Source organism: Phragmites australis, chromosome 24 (genome assembly GCF_958298935.1).
Source record: "Phragmites australis chromosome 24, lpPhrAust1.1, whole genome shotgun sequence".
NCBI classification, from domain to species: Eukaryota; Viridiplantae; Streptophyta; class Magnoliopsida; order Poales; family Poaceae; genus Phragmites; species Phragmites australis.
The window spans coordinates 6,638,282-6,657,013 of record NC_084944.1 but is presented as its reverse complement, the minus strand read 5'-3'; the positions used below and the strand labels follow the sequence as shown (position 1 = coordinate 6,657,013).

General features: G+C 45.2%; 2 protein-coding genes and 1 long non-coding RNA gene across 3 annotated transcripts; 1 reads left to right on the top strand and 2 right to left on the bottom strand.

Moving 5' to 3' along the window:
* Positions 1–542: 542 nt before the first annotated feature.
* Positions 543–2,004, bottom strand: LOC133907520 (uncharacterized). Its single transcript, XR_009907970.1, has 2 exons — positions 1,174–2,004; positions 543–1,096 (listed from the first exon to the last, which is right to left on the bottom strand). It is a non-coding gene; the product is annotated as an uncharacterized LOC133907520 (long non-coding RNA).
* A 215-nt stretch (positions 2,005–2,219) lies between these two features.
* LOC133907743 (uncharacterized) lies at positions 2,220–6,659 on the top strand. The gene is made up of 9 exons (XM_062349823.1): positions 2,220–2,429; positions 3,264–3,312; positions 3,990–4,078; positions 4,196–4,252; positions 4,343–4,405; positions 4,492–4,557; positions 5,147–5,233; positions 5,325–5,418; positions 5,984–6,659. The coding sequence occupies exons 1-9, from the start codon at positions 2,325–2,327 to the stop codon at positions 6,445–6,447; spliced, it is 1,074 nt and encodes a 357-aa protein (XP_062205807.1). The 5' UTR covers positions 2,220–2,324; the 3' UTR covers positions 6,448–6,659.
* Positions 6,660–7,720: 1,061 nt separating this feature from the next.
* LOC133906959 (probable pectate lyase 5) lies at positions 7,721–13,517 on the bottom strand. Its single transcript, XM_062348926.1, has 4 exons — positions 12,935–13,517; positions 11,916–12,816; positions 11,200–11,405; positions 7,721–8,131 (listed from the first exon to the last, which is right to left on the bottom strand). Exons 1-4 carry the CDS (start codon positions 13,057–13,059, stop codon positions 7,927–7,929), a joined length of 1,437 nt encoding a protein of 478 aa, XP_062204910.1. The 5' UTR covers positions 13,060–13,517; the 3' UTR covers positions 7,721–7,926.
* Positions 13,518–18,732: the final 5,215 nt, after the last annotated feature.

Genomic DNA, 18,732 nt, shown 5'->3' with positions numbered 1-18,732 from the left:
TTTAAATAGTAGAGATAGAAATAGAGATTATTTGAGACTCTTCTATAAAGATTTCATTCATCACGCAATACTCGAATGTCTACGAAGATTTCATTCATCAAGCAATAAAACAGTATCACCATCCGAATTTCTACAAAGATTTTATTCATCACGCAACACTCGATCCAAGTTCTGAACCATCTAAGACGACATTTTACAAGAACTCTTCGTTCATCATTAACCTCCACCCATATGACAGCCCAATCCCAACAACGCATCTCTCATTCAACAACGAAGCTGCGAACGGAAAATTCCAAGAAACACAAACCTTGGTCATAGCCCTGACCCCTGAGCAGAGGACTTTGGATGTTCCAACCAAACCATAATCAAACCATAATAAGTTGAAATCTATCTATTTACAATCACCAATCACAGGGGGGTAAATCAAAACATTGCTAGCTCTAGACATTCAGAGAGCACGAATGCAAGGACATGGTACAGAGCAAACAGATGCAATTATGCAAAACAGAATAAACCATGGTAAGTTCCAAAAGAAATCAGCATCACCACTCAAATTTCCCACAAGATTTCATTCATAATCCAGCACTATCCAAGTCATGAGAATTAATCACGCTTCATGAACATCCATATGATTTACCCATCTCCCATTAACAACCAAACTGCGAACTGAAAGTCCTAACAAAATCTAAAGAACAAAACAGACAGGCTCACGCATCGCTGCCCTTCGCCGTAGCCCTGAGAAGCCGGGATCTGCACCAAAATTCATCAAAACCACATTGATCTAGAACAATTGAACTGTGAATCTAGCGACGTCGCGTCAGGAATCCAGGTCTGCACGAATTGATGGTTCCATCACGAACTGTTCTTGACCTGGTTCCTTCACTCGATTCATTGGAAAGACCGGTAGTCGCGGAATAGATCATAGCAGCTGTGATTGCTTCACTTGGTTCACTGGAGCATCCCAGATCTTTCAAAAGAATGACAAAAAAATTAGGAAAACAAATAAAAGAAAAAATCACGAACCTATCGAGCTGCAGATCACTCATGAATTGATAGATCTGCCGAAGCCTTGCAAATTGATTCTCCTCTCCTTCCTCTACATCAAATGAGCAGTACACATAGAACCCAAGAGAAAAGAGAAGGAGATAGGGGAGGAAGAAAAGGAGGTCGCACCTGAAGCCTCCACACCGAGACTCTAGGCCAGAGTGGAGATGCGGAAGCGGGATTGTTACTCTGCTCCGAATGTGACTTCGAGAGGCACCGGGATGGTAGGAACCCGTCGCTCCACGATCGTTGCGCGGTGTAGTCCGACGATCTGGAAGCTGATCCATCAGCCGGATATGCGTGCGCATCCAAGATCTGCACGGGAGGGGAGGGGCAGCGCGGTGCGGCACAGAGAGGGGTGAAGCGGCGCTAGTGAAGGAAGTGATGGCGGCATCCTCATGTACGGTGAGGTATGTTCCTCCTCCTCAGGTACTGGGAGATCTGCTCCTCAGCTCAATCCTCGTCCTCCTCGGGTGCGTGAAAGGGGACATAGAATCTGGCGGGGTTGCGCGGAGATGGAGCATCGATGAGAGGAGAGGATCAGCGTTGGGGCTAGAGGCATAGGGCAAGCGCGTGGTGTTGCTGGGGAAAGGGCTGTAGCACGGGGATGGATTGGATGCGCGGGCGAGGGAGGTGCACGTTTGCGGGAGGTGGAGTAGTGGATGGCACGCTGATGGAGCAGGAGGAAGGACGGAATGGGAGTGCGAGATCTCTGGAGGGCGTGGATCGCAGACGGGGAGGGAGGAGCGGAACGAGCGGAACGGACGAGGGAGCAGAACTAGATCGTGGCGGAATAGATGGGAGTGGAACATGGACCACGGGGGAGGGGTGAAACGCGTAGAGGAAGACGAAACGCGGAACGAGAATGGAGCGGAAACAGGAATCGGGGAGCGAAACAGAAATTGAGAGTGGAAAAGGATAGGGAAAGAAGGTATGGCGGTAAAAAGGGACAGCCGGAAAAATTTGAGAGCGGAAGAAAAGTTGAGGTGGGAGGAAGGGTTCGAGAGATTTTTTTGATTTTCAAAATATGAAAAAAAAAAATCGCCTCGAAAGCTGGTGGATTGGCACGTGCAGGCCGGCCCATGGACCTAACTGCAAACTTCCATCAGGACCCGGCCCAGCCTCTTGTCACGCTCCCTCCCGCACCAACCCAACGGCAGGGAAGGATCTGGCCCGACCCGAGAACCTCAGCTAAACCTCCCCTCACCTCGCCACCGCAGCGGCGTGCTCCGTCCATAACTCTCCGCTGCCCGCCGCCGCGCCGCCGGAGGAGCACAGCCATGACGACGCGCATCGCGCCGGGCGTGGGTGCGAACCTCCTCGGGCAGCACTCAGCGGAGCGCAACCAGGACGCCACCACCTACGTCGGCAACCTCGACCCGCAGGTTAGGGTTCCGCAACCCCCCCTCCGCCCCTCTTTTCCCTGTGCTCCTCTGGTCTGTGCATCCCTTCAGATCCCTGACCACCGCGAAACCTTCCTGGAGATCGTATCTTTTGTGCCGCCATAGGTAAATGAGATCCTCGGGCGGTTGGTGGGCCGTGTTGCACATGTGGTTTTGGCGTTCGTCGGTGCTTGATCCACAGGATTAGTTGTTTGCGCTGGCCGCTGAATTTGCAAGCCACCGCTCCTTAATCAAAGGTGCAGTGGCACACCCCTGTTCCAAGTATTGCGCGAGCGACATTAAAAGTTAGATGTTAGTGCGCGCGCGACCGCGGTGGAAGGGTTGTTGAGCAAATTGGGCACGTTTTTCCTAGGTGGTCTAATCTTATAGCGTGAAGTATATTACTTCTAAATTCTAAGTAAAACATACTGCTTGTCTGTTATATCGGAATGAACATGGTTCTTCAGAGTCATCCTTTAGATTCAATTCTTGTATATATTTTCTGCAATACTGTTGCTGTTCAATGGTTCTATTTGGGTATTTGAGTCTACAAAGCAATTGCGTAGAATGTTTGACAGTTACCAGATGGAGCACAGCTTGGCTCCTTCTCCAGTAGGAAGCAGTGGGAAGAACAAAAGATGTGTGTAAAATTCTTTAATCAACATGTGAAGTTTTGAATGCGCTTACAGATGTTTGTATTAGCTCATCCTGTGCCCTTTACTGAGAAATTGAACCATGGAACTTGTGCTGTTTTCTTGCAGTATGAATTCATATCATGTTACTTCAGTATCATTACATCTATGGACTGATGCTGATAGTTCTCTCCATATCTGATAGGTTTCTGAGGAGCTACTATGGGAATTGTTTGTCCAAGCAGGCCCTGTTGGTAAGTGGCAGTTTGTTCTTCTTTTTCTGAAAGTGAGAGTATTTGATGTGTATGTAATGCTTTTTGTCTTGCCCTATAATAGCATGCGTTATTCTTGTTGTAAAAATGTCTTTCAGTATCTTTATTGTATTCAATGTTTCTTTTTTGGGTTCTGATGGTCCGTTTTTGAGCTGCCCCCTATGGAATTTTAAGTTTTGATCTTGGGTATCGTCCGTGTACATTTTTGTTGGTTTGATTAATGGAGTCTTGCCACATAATAGCATGCGTCATTCTTGTTGTAAAAGTGTCTTTCAGTATCTTTATTTTATTTAGTGTTTCTTTTTTAGGTTCTGATGGTCCGATTTTGAGCTGCCCCCACCCCCCAATGAAATTTAAGTTTTGATCTTGGATATCGTCCGTATACAGCTTTGTTGGGTTTGATTAATGGAGTTTCTTTCTTTCATTTATAGTTAATGTGTATGTCCCAAAAGACAGAATTACAAATCTACACCAGGGCTATGTAAAGTGTGTTTGAGTATCTTTATTTTATTTAGTGTTTCTTTTTTGGGTTCTGATGGTCCGTTTTTTGAGCTGCCCCCACCCCCAATGAAATTTAAGTTTTGATCTCGGATATCGTCTGTATACAGTTTTGTTGGGCTTGATTAAACATTAATGGAGTTTCTCTCTTTCATTTGTAGTTAATGTGTATGTCCCAAAAGACAGAGTTACAAATCTACACCAGGGCTATGGATTTGTAGAATTCAGGAGCGAGGAAGATGCAGATTATGTAAGTCTATAACCGTGCAAAGGCATAATTTACCTTTTATTTCCTCTAGCAATCGTACCCAGGGGCTAGGTCCATAAAATCTGTTATCCATTTATATAAACTGTTTGCTTTTTGTAGGCTATTAAGATTTTGAACATGATCAAACTATACGGAAAGCCCATAAGAGTAAACAAGGTATGTTTCCTTCATTTTTAGTAAACAAGGTGCTTAAATTTAGCTTTTGAGTACCTTTGAACATAACATGATTATGTTTTCTTATTCCAGGCTTCCCAGGATAAGAAAAGCTTGGATGTTGGAGCAAATCTTTTTATCGGTAATCTTGATCCGGTAAAAGCCTAAATCCTACCCTTTTATCAGTTGCTCATTTGTGCATTGAGTACTGACTAATAGTTTCACATTTGCATTGTCAACAGGATGTTGATGAGAAGCTCCTCTATGATACCTTCAGTGCATTTGGAGTGATTGTGACTAATCCTAAGGTGATGCACACAAAAACTTTTATCTGCATGTGACTAGGAGGTTGTACTAATTTATAATTTTCTGCTAATGATCTAGCGTACATTAGTATCTGACTTATGAGCAGTAATCTGCTAATCTTATATGAACCCCAGAAGCAAATGTGAGTTATAGTTACACTTAGAATAAACTAAGATCACTATAATTTTCAGCTACTTTCTAGCAGGCCCTGCGTCATTGGAACACTGAACATCTTTGTAACAGTGTTTTGTGTGTAGTCAATTTCAAATTATTAAATTCTTATCAGCTGATCTGACAGCACCATCCCCTTTCATTTGTACATGATACTCCAGAGATGGGATGAGTTAAAATCATGTGATTCATTATACCTTTTAATATTGCACATAAATCTGTTTGTCTATTCTTAACACCATTTTATGTATGCGTGTTCTTAAGATCAACTCATTTTACCAGCTATCTTGGGTCTACAATAAAATAATTTTCAGATGGTTTTAAAATTCAATACATCATTTGTATATGCTGTCTGTTATTTTCTGAAGCCTAGTTGTCACATACGAGAACTCATTGAATCTTCCTTTTCTTTTCTTGAAGATAATGCGAGACCCTGAAACTGGAAATTCTCGAGGTTTTGGCTTTGTGAGCTATGACTCCTTTGAATCATCTGATCAAGCAATAGAGGTAATAATTATCACAATAAGTTTCCATATTTCAACTTGCGATAGTTCTAGCATGTGTTTTCAACTGTCACTTTCTCTGCTGTATTTTCCAGGCCATGAACAACCAACATTTATGCAACCGGCCAATCACTGTCTCTTATGCTTACAAGAAAGACACGAAAGGGGAGCGACATGGCACACCAGCAGGTAATGTGTCTTGAAATTTTAATTTATATAATCGATTCCCTGGCCACCAACACAGGAGTGATTCTTCACTTTAATCAATATTCATTCTGTCGCTTTGTTATGTTCTTGATTCAAAGGATCTCCAAGTGACTCTTATTGTGTTGCTATGTATATCCAAGCAAATTTCAATTCTGGGTCTGCAAGTAATTTTAAGCCTTGAAATTTTAGGTTAAGTTTTCTTTTTTGAATTATTTCTGAGTTTACTTTTGGGAGGTGGTATTTTCAATGTCCGAGCCTTCACTTATAAGGTGGTTATTCTTAGCTGAAATGTGGATGCGTAGCATTATGTGTAAGATTTCCATTCAGTATATTACAGTTTAGCAGATATTATGAATGTTGCAATTATTTTAGTAAAGGCATCTATATCACAGATGTTATCTGTGCTCTTATCACTAATATTGGCCTATACTTGAGTGGGCTGTCTACATCCCGCATTCTGAAATTCTTCAACTAAATCGACCTTTACTTCCTAGAGTTCCTTTGCAAATATTTTCACAATCATAATGATCAAATCTGTTGTTTACAGAGCGACTGCTGGCTGCGAACAATCCAGGATCTCAGAAGAACAGGCCACACACGATGTTTGCAAGTGGTCCACCGACCCAGGGGCATCCAAATGGTGGTGCACCAGTGCCAAGGCCTTTTGGCAATGGTTCAGTCCCGGGACAGATTCCACATTTTCGACCACCACCACCACCAGTACCTGTTGGACAATTCCCTCCAATGCAAATGCATGGGCAGCCTGCTTGGCCTGCTCCTCCGCAAACTGCGCCACCCCCCATGCCACCGCAACTCCAGTACAGGCTTCCAATGAGGCCACCACCACCAAATATGATGCCCCCTCCAGTTGGCATGGTAAGGCCACCGCCTCCTCCTGCCGGTATGTCAGCTCCACCTATGTGGATGCCACCCCCACCCCCGCAACAAGGTGGTGGAATGCCCCCGCCTCCTATGTCTATGCCGCCACCGCCTCCACCACCTTCTGGTTAAACATATGCAGGGGAAGTATCATCAGGCCAATATGCATGCTTTAGCTGTAGACTGAGAGGATGTTGGGCTTTCCATATATCATCATGTAACTTGCAAACACTAGATGAAGATGAGAACCGAGAGAGTTTAGCTGACACAGATACACAACCCTCGAAATTAACAGTTATTTATGGTCAGTTAAAGATGAATGAATTTTGTGATTGTATGTACCATCCTTTTGCGGTTTCTGATGTTGTGCTATGCTTAGACCAATCAGCATCCATATTCTTTCACCATTGTATTATTGAAGACGGATTGGAATTGGAAACCGAGTCCTCGTGGAAGATAATGGTAGTAAACTTCAATCATGGCTGTGATGCACTGATGGGAGCTACAGTGTAAGTGGGGTGGAATGGTGGTGCCATATTCTATAATTCTACTGCTATACTACGGCTAATATTTCAGCGGCTACAGAAATTCCTCGTGTATTTGAAATTTATGTCCTGACTTGATTTGAACAACCTGAGTCCTATTTTGACAAATTTAGATATCATCGACGAAGCAGCAACAATTGAGAGTAAGTTTTTTAGGCTAGCCATGATATTTCATGGCGCACCGGATAATGGACTAACTAGTGGAGTGGTGTGTCTATGTCGCGTCCGTCTTTTTTATTAGGTTCACTAATTTTGAGCATCTCAATATTTATTTATGAATTTATCAATATTTCACACATTTATTTTATTATAGGGAAAATAGTGGTATTTTCATGCATGCACATAATTTTAACATGTAGACAACTGTAATACAAACCTAACTAAATTTATTTTTTTTAAGTTTTAGATATTTTCATATGTATTTTAGATTATTTCAGGCAATTTATCGATATAACTATTATTCCTTTCGCTATTTTTCTAGGATTTCACAAAAAATTATGTGTATGTATATATATGGATACATATATGTACATATATATAAACATATATACACGTACACGAGACCCATAAACAGTAGCTACAATAACTTGATTCCTTTTATTACTCCTACTCTTGACTCTTTCATACTCTTGACTCTTTCATATATGTAATAGATAACAAGCATGGTCCACCGATACATTTGTTCAACTTGCCTTTCCTTCCCCATTTACTTACATAATTATAAGGTCTTCAATACAGATTGCGGAGAGTACATGGTTGGTAGATTTGTCCACCGAAACATTTGTTGGACTTGCGTTTCCTTTCCCGCTACTCATAGAATTATAATGTTTTTGCAGAGATTGCAGAGAGGTTAGAGTTAGTAAACATAGAATGAATTATCCATTCCCATTTGTAAGAACTACAGTGACTACCTTGCTTGCAATATTCCCCATCCATGCGCAGCTTCACACATGGTTGTGGGCATCACTGTTGCCTACCTTGCTACTACTGCTACCTTTCCCTCCCCCCTTCTCATACCACCTTTCCAATTGAATCATAATGAAGCATCTCAACCGAGTATATGTAACTACAAATGCAAGCATCCGAGAGCAACGGAGGTAATAACCAAGGATGCCAACGATAGCATCGAGTGAGACCGGCAGCTCCGACCGCCGCCGTTGGCGTAAACCATCCCCAGATAGCCGTATCCATTGTTGCCGCCGCCGCCGCCGCCACTGGTTCCCACTCCGGCGTAGTTCACCCCGGTGTACCCGGTCTCTTGGCCGTCGTCCCTGTCCATAAAGACAAAGGTAAATGAACCCATACATCAGCAGGTGATCAGCATGTCCTATATGAAACGACACTTAAATATATATTTAGTAAAATTAGATAGATACTATCGTAAAAATATTTATATTAAAAACTACTGCCAACTATAAAGATGACATGTAGACCTTAGATACTCATCACAAAAGTGCCTAAAATACCATCAACTATAAAAATAATATATAAACCCACTTTTACTATTTTTACAATAGTACCAGTAAATTGTCCCTATATATTTGGACAAGTGCAAAATGGCTGGGAGTTAGTGTTGGTTAAGCTCAGATCTATTACCGCTGTCACAGGTGCACACGGGGAATAAGAATTCGATTCCGAGGAGCGTGGTTTCAGGGAGCGTGATGCACAGAACGGCGAAAAGAACCGCAACACTTTTTGAATTGTACGCTGCCACTGGACCCCGTGGGGCAGAGGACACTCGGGCGGTCGGGCCTCGGTGCTCTTCGGTTGGTTCGTTCCCAAAAGGTCCTAGTGCTTGTACTAGAATAACAATGATTCTAGTACTAATAATGATTCTAGCAAAGGACACTATTTTAGATCTAGAACGCAAAAAGGGCATTGCTTCCCAGCGCTAGAAGAAGAACAGCAATCCCAGCATGCTGTGCTCGACTTGTGCCCAGTTCTTGCTTGTTCAACTAAGAGGTCTGAAGATCTGAGTGATTTAGGTAGTGTTTGGTTGGAGAGCGAGGTGGGATAGAATGATTTTATTCATGTATTTAGGGATGGGATGGGATGATTCGGAATCAGATGTTTGTTTGGTGGGTGGGATGAAACGACTTCATTTTAGATTTCGGACCCACCGTCAGTGACCCGTCCTAAGTGGAATGGCTGCGTTCAGTCTTTTTTCTGGAACGGATCCGTCCCGAATCTTTGAAGAATATTCTCTAATTCAGAACCATTCCATCCCACCAAACTCCAACTAAACAGCTCAAAAACATAATAGTCCGTCCCACTCCATCCCATAAACCAAACACTACCTTATACGCATCGCCATTGAACCATTTGCAGTCAATCGTACCGATGAGACCAGCCTCTCCTGGTGGCAAAGGTTCTGGTCTTCAGCACAAGATTAAGGGTATGTTTAGTTAAAGGACAATGTTGAATATAATTTGGTTATCTATGTTTTGTTAGATGAGATAGTCTAATTTTTTTATTTGACAGTGAGATAGTCTAATTTTTTTTATTTAGCTAGATGGATAACTTACATAGAGTTAGCTAAAATTTTATAAATCCGTTTGTTATATATTTAGTTTTTCATTAAAATATAATCATACGAGATATTATTTTATTGATTTAATTGTAATAAATACAATGGTACAATCTGGCCGCAAATAAGATAAACGGTTTAAACGATAATATTATTTAAAACGTGCTAAATAATATATTTACTATAACCAATTAGAATAGATCACATTAGTAGAGATAAAGTTCATCTAAAATATGAATAGCTCCGTCTAGGTTTTTCGCAGATGAGCCCATTCAACATCTAAGAATAATATTTCCTTTATATTGTCATCTCATCTAACTTGACCTCTAAACGAGCACTAAAAAACTAGATGATCACCTCCAAATATAGCTTCCACCAAACGCACCGCCATTTCTTCATGTGAAAAGCGCAGGATTCGGCGACAAAATCAGCTACCAGTGGCGCGCATGTGGAGACGCAGACTGAAGACGACCGCGTAGCGTCCCATACTACCCGGGGCTACTTCTCGCTTCCCGGTAGCACAGCCGAAAAGTTCATGCTCCTGAGCGTGCGACCATCCTTTTGTCTCTGCTTCTTTTGGCACGAACCACTAGTGCGCATGATGGAACTGTGAAGGGCACGAGACGAAGGAGTGCATCCTGCACTGCGTCGCTGACCTTCCCGGGAGAGGCCCGCGGTCTGCAGCGGCGCACGGCAAGGGGCGCGCCAACGTCTGGCGAGAAAACAGGAGCCCGGTCTCGGCTCTCGTGCGGGCCAGCCACACCACCGGAGTCCAGACCCGGCGGGTGGGCGACACTCCGTACGCTTTTGCCCACTAGGCCAATGCGATTAGGGTAGTTCTAGTACGAGACAAAATCACTTTTATCCCCATGTTTAAATAATCCGGCTCTGTCAGAGCAGTTCTGCACTGGCAGTCACCACTAGCCCCAGCCAAGTGCTGTACTGATGACTGAACTGGGGGTTCTACTATTGCACTCCTTCCAACTAAAAATATTTACGTTTTAGATATAGCACCGTATCGATATTTGATTATTATTTTCAATTAAATGTATTTGTATAATCCAATAAGTTTATAAATATTATAAAATTTTTTTTTAAGATAAACCAACCTATATAATTTTTATGTTTTAAAACTAAATATTTCAAAAGTTTGACCTGAGCTTGTCTGAATATTATGTATTTGAGACCAGATGGAGTAATTATAATGATACTTTTCAGGGTAGTTTAATCCTCAACCAAGATTGATCCATCATGAGTCCACACTTAACATGGCGTGTTCCTAGATCCAGCGGTATCTTTAGCAAGTTGGCAGAGCATGGTCAGGCTAGAGCAACCAATCCATTGTCCTAGTAGGTCCACATGCAGGCTTGGCTTACAGCCATGGAGTAGGGCAAGGGGGCTTTTGAGCTTTTCCACCAGCCGGAAGCGCAAATTCCACCGAAAATTTCTCGCCCTACGTGCGTGAACTGCGCCCGCCGGGCAGGATCCGGTCCGGCGACCGATGGCCGGCCTTTGGAGGAAGTTAACAAAAGTTCGGCATTTAAAAAGACGAACCCAAAGGCAGAAAAAAAAAAACTAAAAAAAAGGCTTGCCGTCCCACGCGGGGCCCACTTATCAGTGATTGTCATTCATGTGGGCCCGCCTGACCGTCCGAGATATTTCCAGCCAGCAGAGCCGGCTGACGTGAGCGCGCGCGCCGATCCGGCGCCGACGCGGACATTGTGTCGTGCAACGGCAACCCCCAACGGCCCACGCGCGCGCATGGAATGGATGAACTCGGCAACGAACAAGTGAGCCCGGGAGGGTGGGTACCTGGGGTCGCCGAGGACGCCGGCGTTCTGGGTGAGCGTGTCGACGAGCGCGGACGACTTGGGGTCGGTGCTGGAGGCCTTCCCGTAGATGTCCTCCAGCCCCTCGCCGGAGGGCACGAAGTAGGCGCCGTTCACCATCATGTCCCCCTCCGTCCGCCAGTTCCACCCCGTCCACATCCCTTCCGCCGTGTCCACCCGCTTCGTCACCTGCCATGCCAATCCACACGCATTCAGCTAGCTCGTCAAGCTATCCAATGATCCAAACCCCAGGCCGTCACATACCGGGCTCCGGTGCGGTGGGGCCCGATGACCTCAAAAAAAAAAGCCTGGCTGGTCCCGATTGGGCAATTGGGGAAAACATGACGCAAAAATGGTTGCCGCAGGAAAGATAAGAAGATGCTCCAAACATTCCCCGGACAGTAGTACTACGATTTTAACACACAAAGTTTTCACAAAACCATTATGGCCAAACCCCGTTCAAAAACAGATAAATTTGCAGCCCAACGCTGAGGTGGAAAACACAACCAAAAAAGGATGGGAGAATGACCCCAATTCAAAAGAATAACAAACCAAAAATCCATACAAGCGTTGAAAGACGTATGCAGGCAAGCCAGGCCAGGGCAAGAAAGATGTGTCCCGTGCTCTGCTCACCAAGCAAAGAACAGAGCAGCAGAGCAAGAGCACGTCACGGCAATGACTCTGATGCAGCTCGCTCACCTCCTTGGCGTTGGGGTCTGCGGGGGCGATGTACCGGTTCCCCTGGCTGTTGATGGTCGGGCTGGCGCTGCCGCCGATGGCGTACATCTCCCACGACGTGTAGTCGTTGTTCACGATGTGGAAGTAGCCCCTCCGGCACCTCGGCATCCGCTGCACCAGCCCCGGGCCGAACCGGTTGAACGCGATGGTCACCTGCATCCCCGAGTCCGGCAGGTACTCGTCGTTGTGGCCCAGCAGCATCACCTCGTTGTGGTGCGCGAAGTAGCTGTTGGAGACGGTCACGGCCGTGGAGCCCATGATGGCGTCCACGAGCCCGTCCGCGCACCGCCACAGCGCGCAGTGGTCCACCCACACGTCCCGCGCGCCGAACAGCGAGATGCCGTCGCCGTCCGACCGCGTCCGCCACCCGTAGTGCGTCGGCGAGGACCGGACGTTGGCGTTCCCGGTAGAGACGCAGTCGTGGACGTGCACGTTGTGGATGATGATGTTGGAGACGTACTGCAGCGTGATGCACGCGCCGCCGGCGCCGATGTGCACTTTCGCGCCGCGCCCGTCGATGGTCTTGTAGCTGTTGACCAGGAGCTCCTCGTTGAGGCGGATGGTCATGTCGGCCGCGAAGACGATCCAGAGCGGGCCCTCCTGGATGGCGGCATGGCGGAGCGTGCCGGGGACCGGGTTCACGGGGTCGCGGTCGGAGGAGTCGGTCACCACGTACAACGGACCGCCCTTGCCACCCAGCGCGTTGCGGCCGAACCCAATGCCGCAGTCCGCCAGCCGCTGCCGGTCCTGCCGCCAGTCCGTCCCCGCGCACCGCCAGCAGTCGTCAATCGGGTTGCCCGTCATGCATCCGCCGCCGCTGCCCCCGGCTTCCTGCATCCGCCGCCGCGACGTCGCCACCTTGCTGCCCGTGCCATCACATTACCGAAAGCTTAAAAAGATATCAAATTTGCAGCAACAAGAACCCAAAGCCCGCACATTTGTGGTTCCACATTGCCTTGGATTTGGTAAGAGGAAGGTACCCGTGAAAGTCGGCGACGACGGCGGCGGGGTCAGGGAGCGAAGAGTTGAGGGGGAGGGCCGAGGCAGTGGCAGCGAGCAGGAGGAGGGAGAGGACAATGCCGGTGGATTTGGGTTCCCCGGCCATGTTTTCTTGGCGGATTGGAGGGGTTGGAGTGAAGATGCAGTGGATTTTATAGCATTGCAGGAGAGTGACAGCAGAGTGAGGGTAGCGGAGGCATGGATTTGGAGCTTGGGGTGAAGCTCTTGAGATTTGGAGCTTGGGATTGGGGCAGCAATGGGGGCAGTCGTTGTGCGAGCAGTGTGAACGGAGAAGGGAAGGGAGGGAGGAACTGGGGAAGAGAGAGAAGAGAGGAGAGAGAGGGAAGAGAGAGAGAGAGAGGAGGTGATTGCTTCCTTGCTTGTTAAATGATGCAAAGGGGAGGTCTCGAGGATGGAGTGTTTAGGAAATTGATGCTGGCTAGAAATGTAAAATGTGAGAAAATGAGCAAAATCACCGCAACACAGTTCCTCCTCCTTTGTTCTTTCCGGACGCAATCCATTTCTTGTGCGTCGAATATGTGGATTTTCCCTTCGATGTTGGATAGTATCTTCTATCTTGTTAAGCAGAACGAAAGAAAGCATAACCTTCAAGAAGCAAAATGTCTCTCCCATGAAAAGTTGTAGCAGTATGCCATTAACCCCTTTGCGAATCCCTTTGCCCGCGTGCGCGGTGGAACTTTTTTTTAATATTACATTTTTTTACTGATGTTATAGAAATAATATCAAAAATAAGAAAATTATAAAAATAATACCTATTCGCCAAACGATTTAACCATACTGTACGATAAAAATACTATTTTCACCAAACCGTATGACAAAAATAGATAACGTGGCACCGACGGTAGGTTAGGGGTACCTGGCTGCAGCATTGAGGTAAATTTTATTAAACCGTAGGGCGAAAATTAAATTTCATCAAACTGTTGAACGAAAAAATCGCATGAGGATAGTGGGCCATATCTCCTAGCCCGGGAGCTCAGTGTGAACCATATCTCCCGCGTCCGAATAGCCGAAATTATTTCTTCCGTCGAAAAAATATTATATCGTATTTTTATTTTGCAATTGAACTTATTTCTGATACAGAATGGAAAGATATAAAACAAATTATAGAATCGTTTGTCTGACAATAGGAAGTAGCATAGAATTGGCATGTGAGGCTACAATAGTAGTTGTAAAACATAAGTAGCATAAAACCCGATATAGATGTTACATACGCTGTGAACATTATATGTGACATGAGGTTTTTCGTTGTAGCGCGGATAGACCCTAATCATAAAGAGCCACCGACTTGGAGGGGTAAGTTGCAGGCATGGGTGGACGAGTGGACGGATGCAGTTACACACATCCATGTCCCCAGCGGGCCTTACGACCATAGGATTGAGGATGCGTACTTGCGCTGGTTCCATGAGGTGATGCGGGTTAGGTGCATCTCAGTGCCTTTAGAGCCACCACAACATGAGTTGGAGGTCATCAACACGTTCGCTATGGAGCCAGCGGCGGCGTACCACGCAATGGTACATGAGGATATTTTATTGTACTGACTTTCATTTTTATTATTAAATGTGTTCTCTCATGAATTACAAGCGGATACGTGCAAGTACATTGACACAGAGATACTAGACTTCGTGGACCACTGGGAGTCGGTCCCACAACAGGTTGACCCAGACGAGCTAATGATTGGTCTGCATCAGTTGGAACGGCATTGCCTCGATGGGAGTCTACGTGCTTCGTGCCAACGGGTACCAGACGTCGTCGAGCCTACCACACAAACGAGGTCGTTGTCACGCGCTCGGGCTACGCCGCCACACTTCCACACAAAACCAGCCTCGTCGTCTCGACCTCTCGGGCACCACTAGTGCGGTACATGCTGACTTCTAGTTTTTGCTCAGGTGCTTCATTTCCAGGTTCGTCACTATCAATGGTATCACTCAGGATTATATCTTCCAATTCAACTATACTGTGATGCACGATATTTGACATAGTTGTACCATGTAATAGTTCCAGCCTCCTTTGATGTAGCGTTCGGCTCATCACACTCTGTGATGGACGACTGGTTGTCGTTACCGGCCGACAAGGAGGGTTCATTGCAGATAGCGAGGGCACCTCTACTAACGCAGGCGACGTAGCCTGACCCTGCCACCCAACAGACACTGCATGCCCTCGACGCCCTCTGTGTGACTCCTTAACATACTCCATCGACCATGTACGTCACAGAGCAGCAGGCTGGCGGAGGCCGGCAGGCATGCCCAGCAAGCACGCTTGTGGCCATTGCGATGCCCCTTAACTGCGTCGTTATACATGAAAGTGCATCTAGCCCATATGTGTGGTTTTGGTAATTAATGACAATACATATGTAAACAATGGTGTTGAGTTTGTTAGTAGGTTGTTCCATAGGTGATACATGGATGAAAGATATGCATGAGCTCTAGGTGAATGGGGAGAATGAAAATGCATCAAGATGAATGAGTTCTAGGTGATGCTCGGGTAAGTGATGACAATGCCTATGGACTAACAATCATATTGAGAATCGCTATTAGGTTATTCCATAGAAAATGCATAAATGATGAAGCATGGATTCTTTGAGAAATGCCATGAGTTCAAAGAATTGCATCAAAAGTCATTGAGATTTTAGTGATGCTCATAAGAAGAAGAAGAAGCTCAATAAGATTAGCAATAAGCTTGAAGGTTAAGTTACTTGTGGAGATCAAGTAACTAAAGGTATGATTGTCAATAGAGTTTTATGGACTAACCCGTGTGCTATGTGTTTAAGAATGAGTGGGATTAGGTTCTATATGAAGATTGACAATATGCATGAAGGCTAATAAGTTACTTGTCGAGATCAAGTAACTTAAGGTATAAATGTTGTCATTTAGGTTTTATGGACTAACCCATGTGCTTTGTGCTTGAGAGTGAGTTGGGGTTAGGATCCATAAGAAGTCATAAGTTGAATTGAAATCATATATGCCAAGAGTGAAGAACAAGAATGGACTCCATATTTGATAAAGTGAATTTCTTGAAGATGTCGGATACAAAGTGGTTTTCTATGGCAAGACGGTGAAGAGCAAGCAAGACTCGGCTGCAATGGACCATCCGTGGTGAAGGGCAAGCAAATGGCTTGGCGCCGAAGGACCAAGACGGTGGTGAAGAGCGAGTGAAGGCTTTGCGCCGATGGACCGTGCGAGGCCATGGGAAGCTATGGATGATTCACATCAATCATATGAAGAATCAAGAAGAGATGAAGTGAAGAATATATGGAAATTGGCAACCCTCAAGGTTTGAAAGAAAAAGAAGCGGTACTTGAAAGTTTTCAAATGCTCAAAGTGGTTCAAACGAGTTTTATCTTTGAATTTGAGTATAGGTATGCCGCACTATTAAGAGGGATGCAACGTGAGCTAATTGTCGTGTCTCAGTGCTCAAGAGTTCCCAACCAAACCCAAAGTGAGAGTTTATCGTTAAGAGTCCGGGGCGGGAAGTGCGGAAGTGTCCAAAATGGGTTTTGGAGTGTTCTTAGTTTGATCATATGTATTTTAGGTCATGAATTCAGTTGGTATGTATAGCCCGCTGAATAAGCTTTCCATAGAGTCTAAAATTGTTGAAATCGGACTCCGGGATCAAAAGTTATCGCCGTTTTTCGGAGGTCAGATGTGCTGTGGCCGGAGACTCCGGTGAAGTCCGGATACTCCGATACCTGGAAAGGCCGGAGACTCCGGTGAAGTCCGGATACTCCGGTACCTGGAGTGGCCGGAGACTCTAGGAAGTCTCCGGGGCTGTTTTCTGTGTTAAGTGCCGACCGGAGACTCCGGTGTTGGCCGGATACTCCGGTAAAAGTCCAGAAAAGAGCCTAACGGCTAGTTCTAACACGTTCTGTGACCGTTCTGACGCCGTTTTTGGAATTGGGACCGGATACTCCGGTGTTCACTGGATACTCCAGGGTAGGCGTGTCAGAACAGCAACGACTAGTTCTTTTGAGTGGGCTATTTATACCCCACTCACCCCATCCTTTGGGGCTGCTGCAAGGGCACGAAAGAAACACTTTTTAGAGCCAAAAGAACTCCATCCCACTCCATTCTAGTGTGTAATTTGAGAAGAAAAGTGAGTTAGGTTGAGAGATTGGAAGATTGAGTGCAAGTGAGCTAAAATCCAATCTTGAGCACTTGAGTTCTTGATAAGAAGTTCTCGAAGCGTTTGTTAATCTTGGAGGTGAAGCCTCCTAGCCGGCTAGGTGTTGCCGGTGAGCTCCCGTGCTTGTGGTGAGCCGCGGGAAAGTTTGTGAAGGGCTCGATTTCGCCTCCGCAAGGGAAGAAATCAAGAGTGGATCGAGGAAAGCGGTTGAAAGAGACCCGGCTCGTTGGAGCTTCCTCAACGGAGACGTAGGATTCACGGTGGTGAATCCGAACTTCGGGAAACAAATCTTGTGTCTCATCTCTTGTTTCTTTACTTTTGAGTTTTTGTTCAAATCTTTGTGCATATTGCTCGATCTACTTATTTGTGTGTATTTGAGTGTAGGTTCTCCGTGGATCTACTTGGAATCATCTCCAAGAACACACGGTATCACTTGGTTTGAGCTAGAACTCTCTACTCATCCTTTACATTCAGTTTCGGGCTCAGTTCTGTACCGAATCCGGAGAATCCGAACTTTATCGGAGTTTCCGGACCTGTACACACCGAAGTATCCGGACTACACCGGATACTCCGGATAAATAGTAATTTCAGGCATATGAACAGTATTTTCAGCCTTTTTCAATTTAAATTTTATTGCATCTCTCTTGCTAGAATTGAATAATTTTTGTCACATTAGGATTGTAATTTCCACACTTATTTAGGGTGATTGTGCACTAGTTGAGCCTAGCATATTTAGGTTTTTCACTTGTGAAAAATCCGTTCATTTATATTCCGCTACAAGTTTAGACCAACGGTAAAAGGGGACGAATTTTTTGTAAAACGCCTATTCATCCCCCCTCTAGGCAACATCATTGTCCTTTCAATACAGTCATTGTACTTGTTTATGCTATTTCTATTATGTGATTGCCATGTTATGTAGGATGTTTATGTCGGTACTATGTTATCAGCTATGGTTTTGTTACCCGTGTTCTCCTTCCATCCTAAAGCATAGTATCGTACAATCTTATCCACTTTTGAATGTATTTGTGTTTCATCCTATCATGCAATAAATCGTTGACTTGCAACTTCGAAATCAAAACCATGCGCTTTATGAACCCTACTACAATTGCGTGTGCAAAACAAAATCCAACGGTACATGACATGGTACAAAATACAATGTTACAAACAACACGGTATATTGAAATAGTGCATAAGGCTAAGGCGGTACAATGGGATACATTACTTCTAGTCATGCTGACTAAGAAATGAACACATCCATATTACTCTCAGTTGTTCCTCCGACCTGCAATGAGAGGCGAGATATAGCGTCTTGTGACATTGCTGGTTCTCTCTTAGCGCAATTGTTCCTGCAGTTCCTCGATAATGACATGGAGGTGACGGATGTATTCTTGAATGTGTGGTTCTATCCGCGGGTCAATCCAGTACTGGAACCCTTAATTATCCGTCTAGAAAAAGTGATACATGAGGTAAGTAAATGGTGTTAACAAAATATAAAAGAAATTGAGTATTATTTGTTCGTACCTAAAATGTGGACAACGGAAGAATCGATGGCATGTGTCACCGAAATGCTTATAAACTTGCACTACAACATCATCTCCATGTCGACATGGCAGCCAAAATGAGCAAGGAAGAACATTGT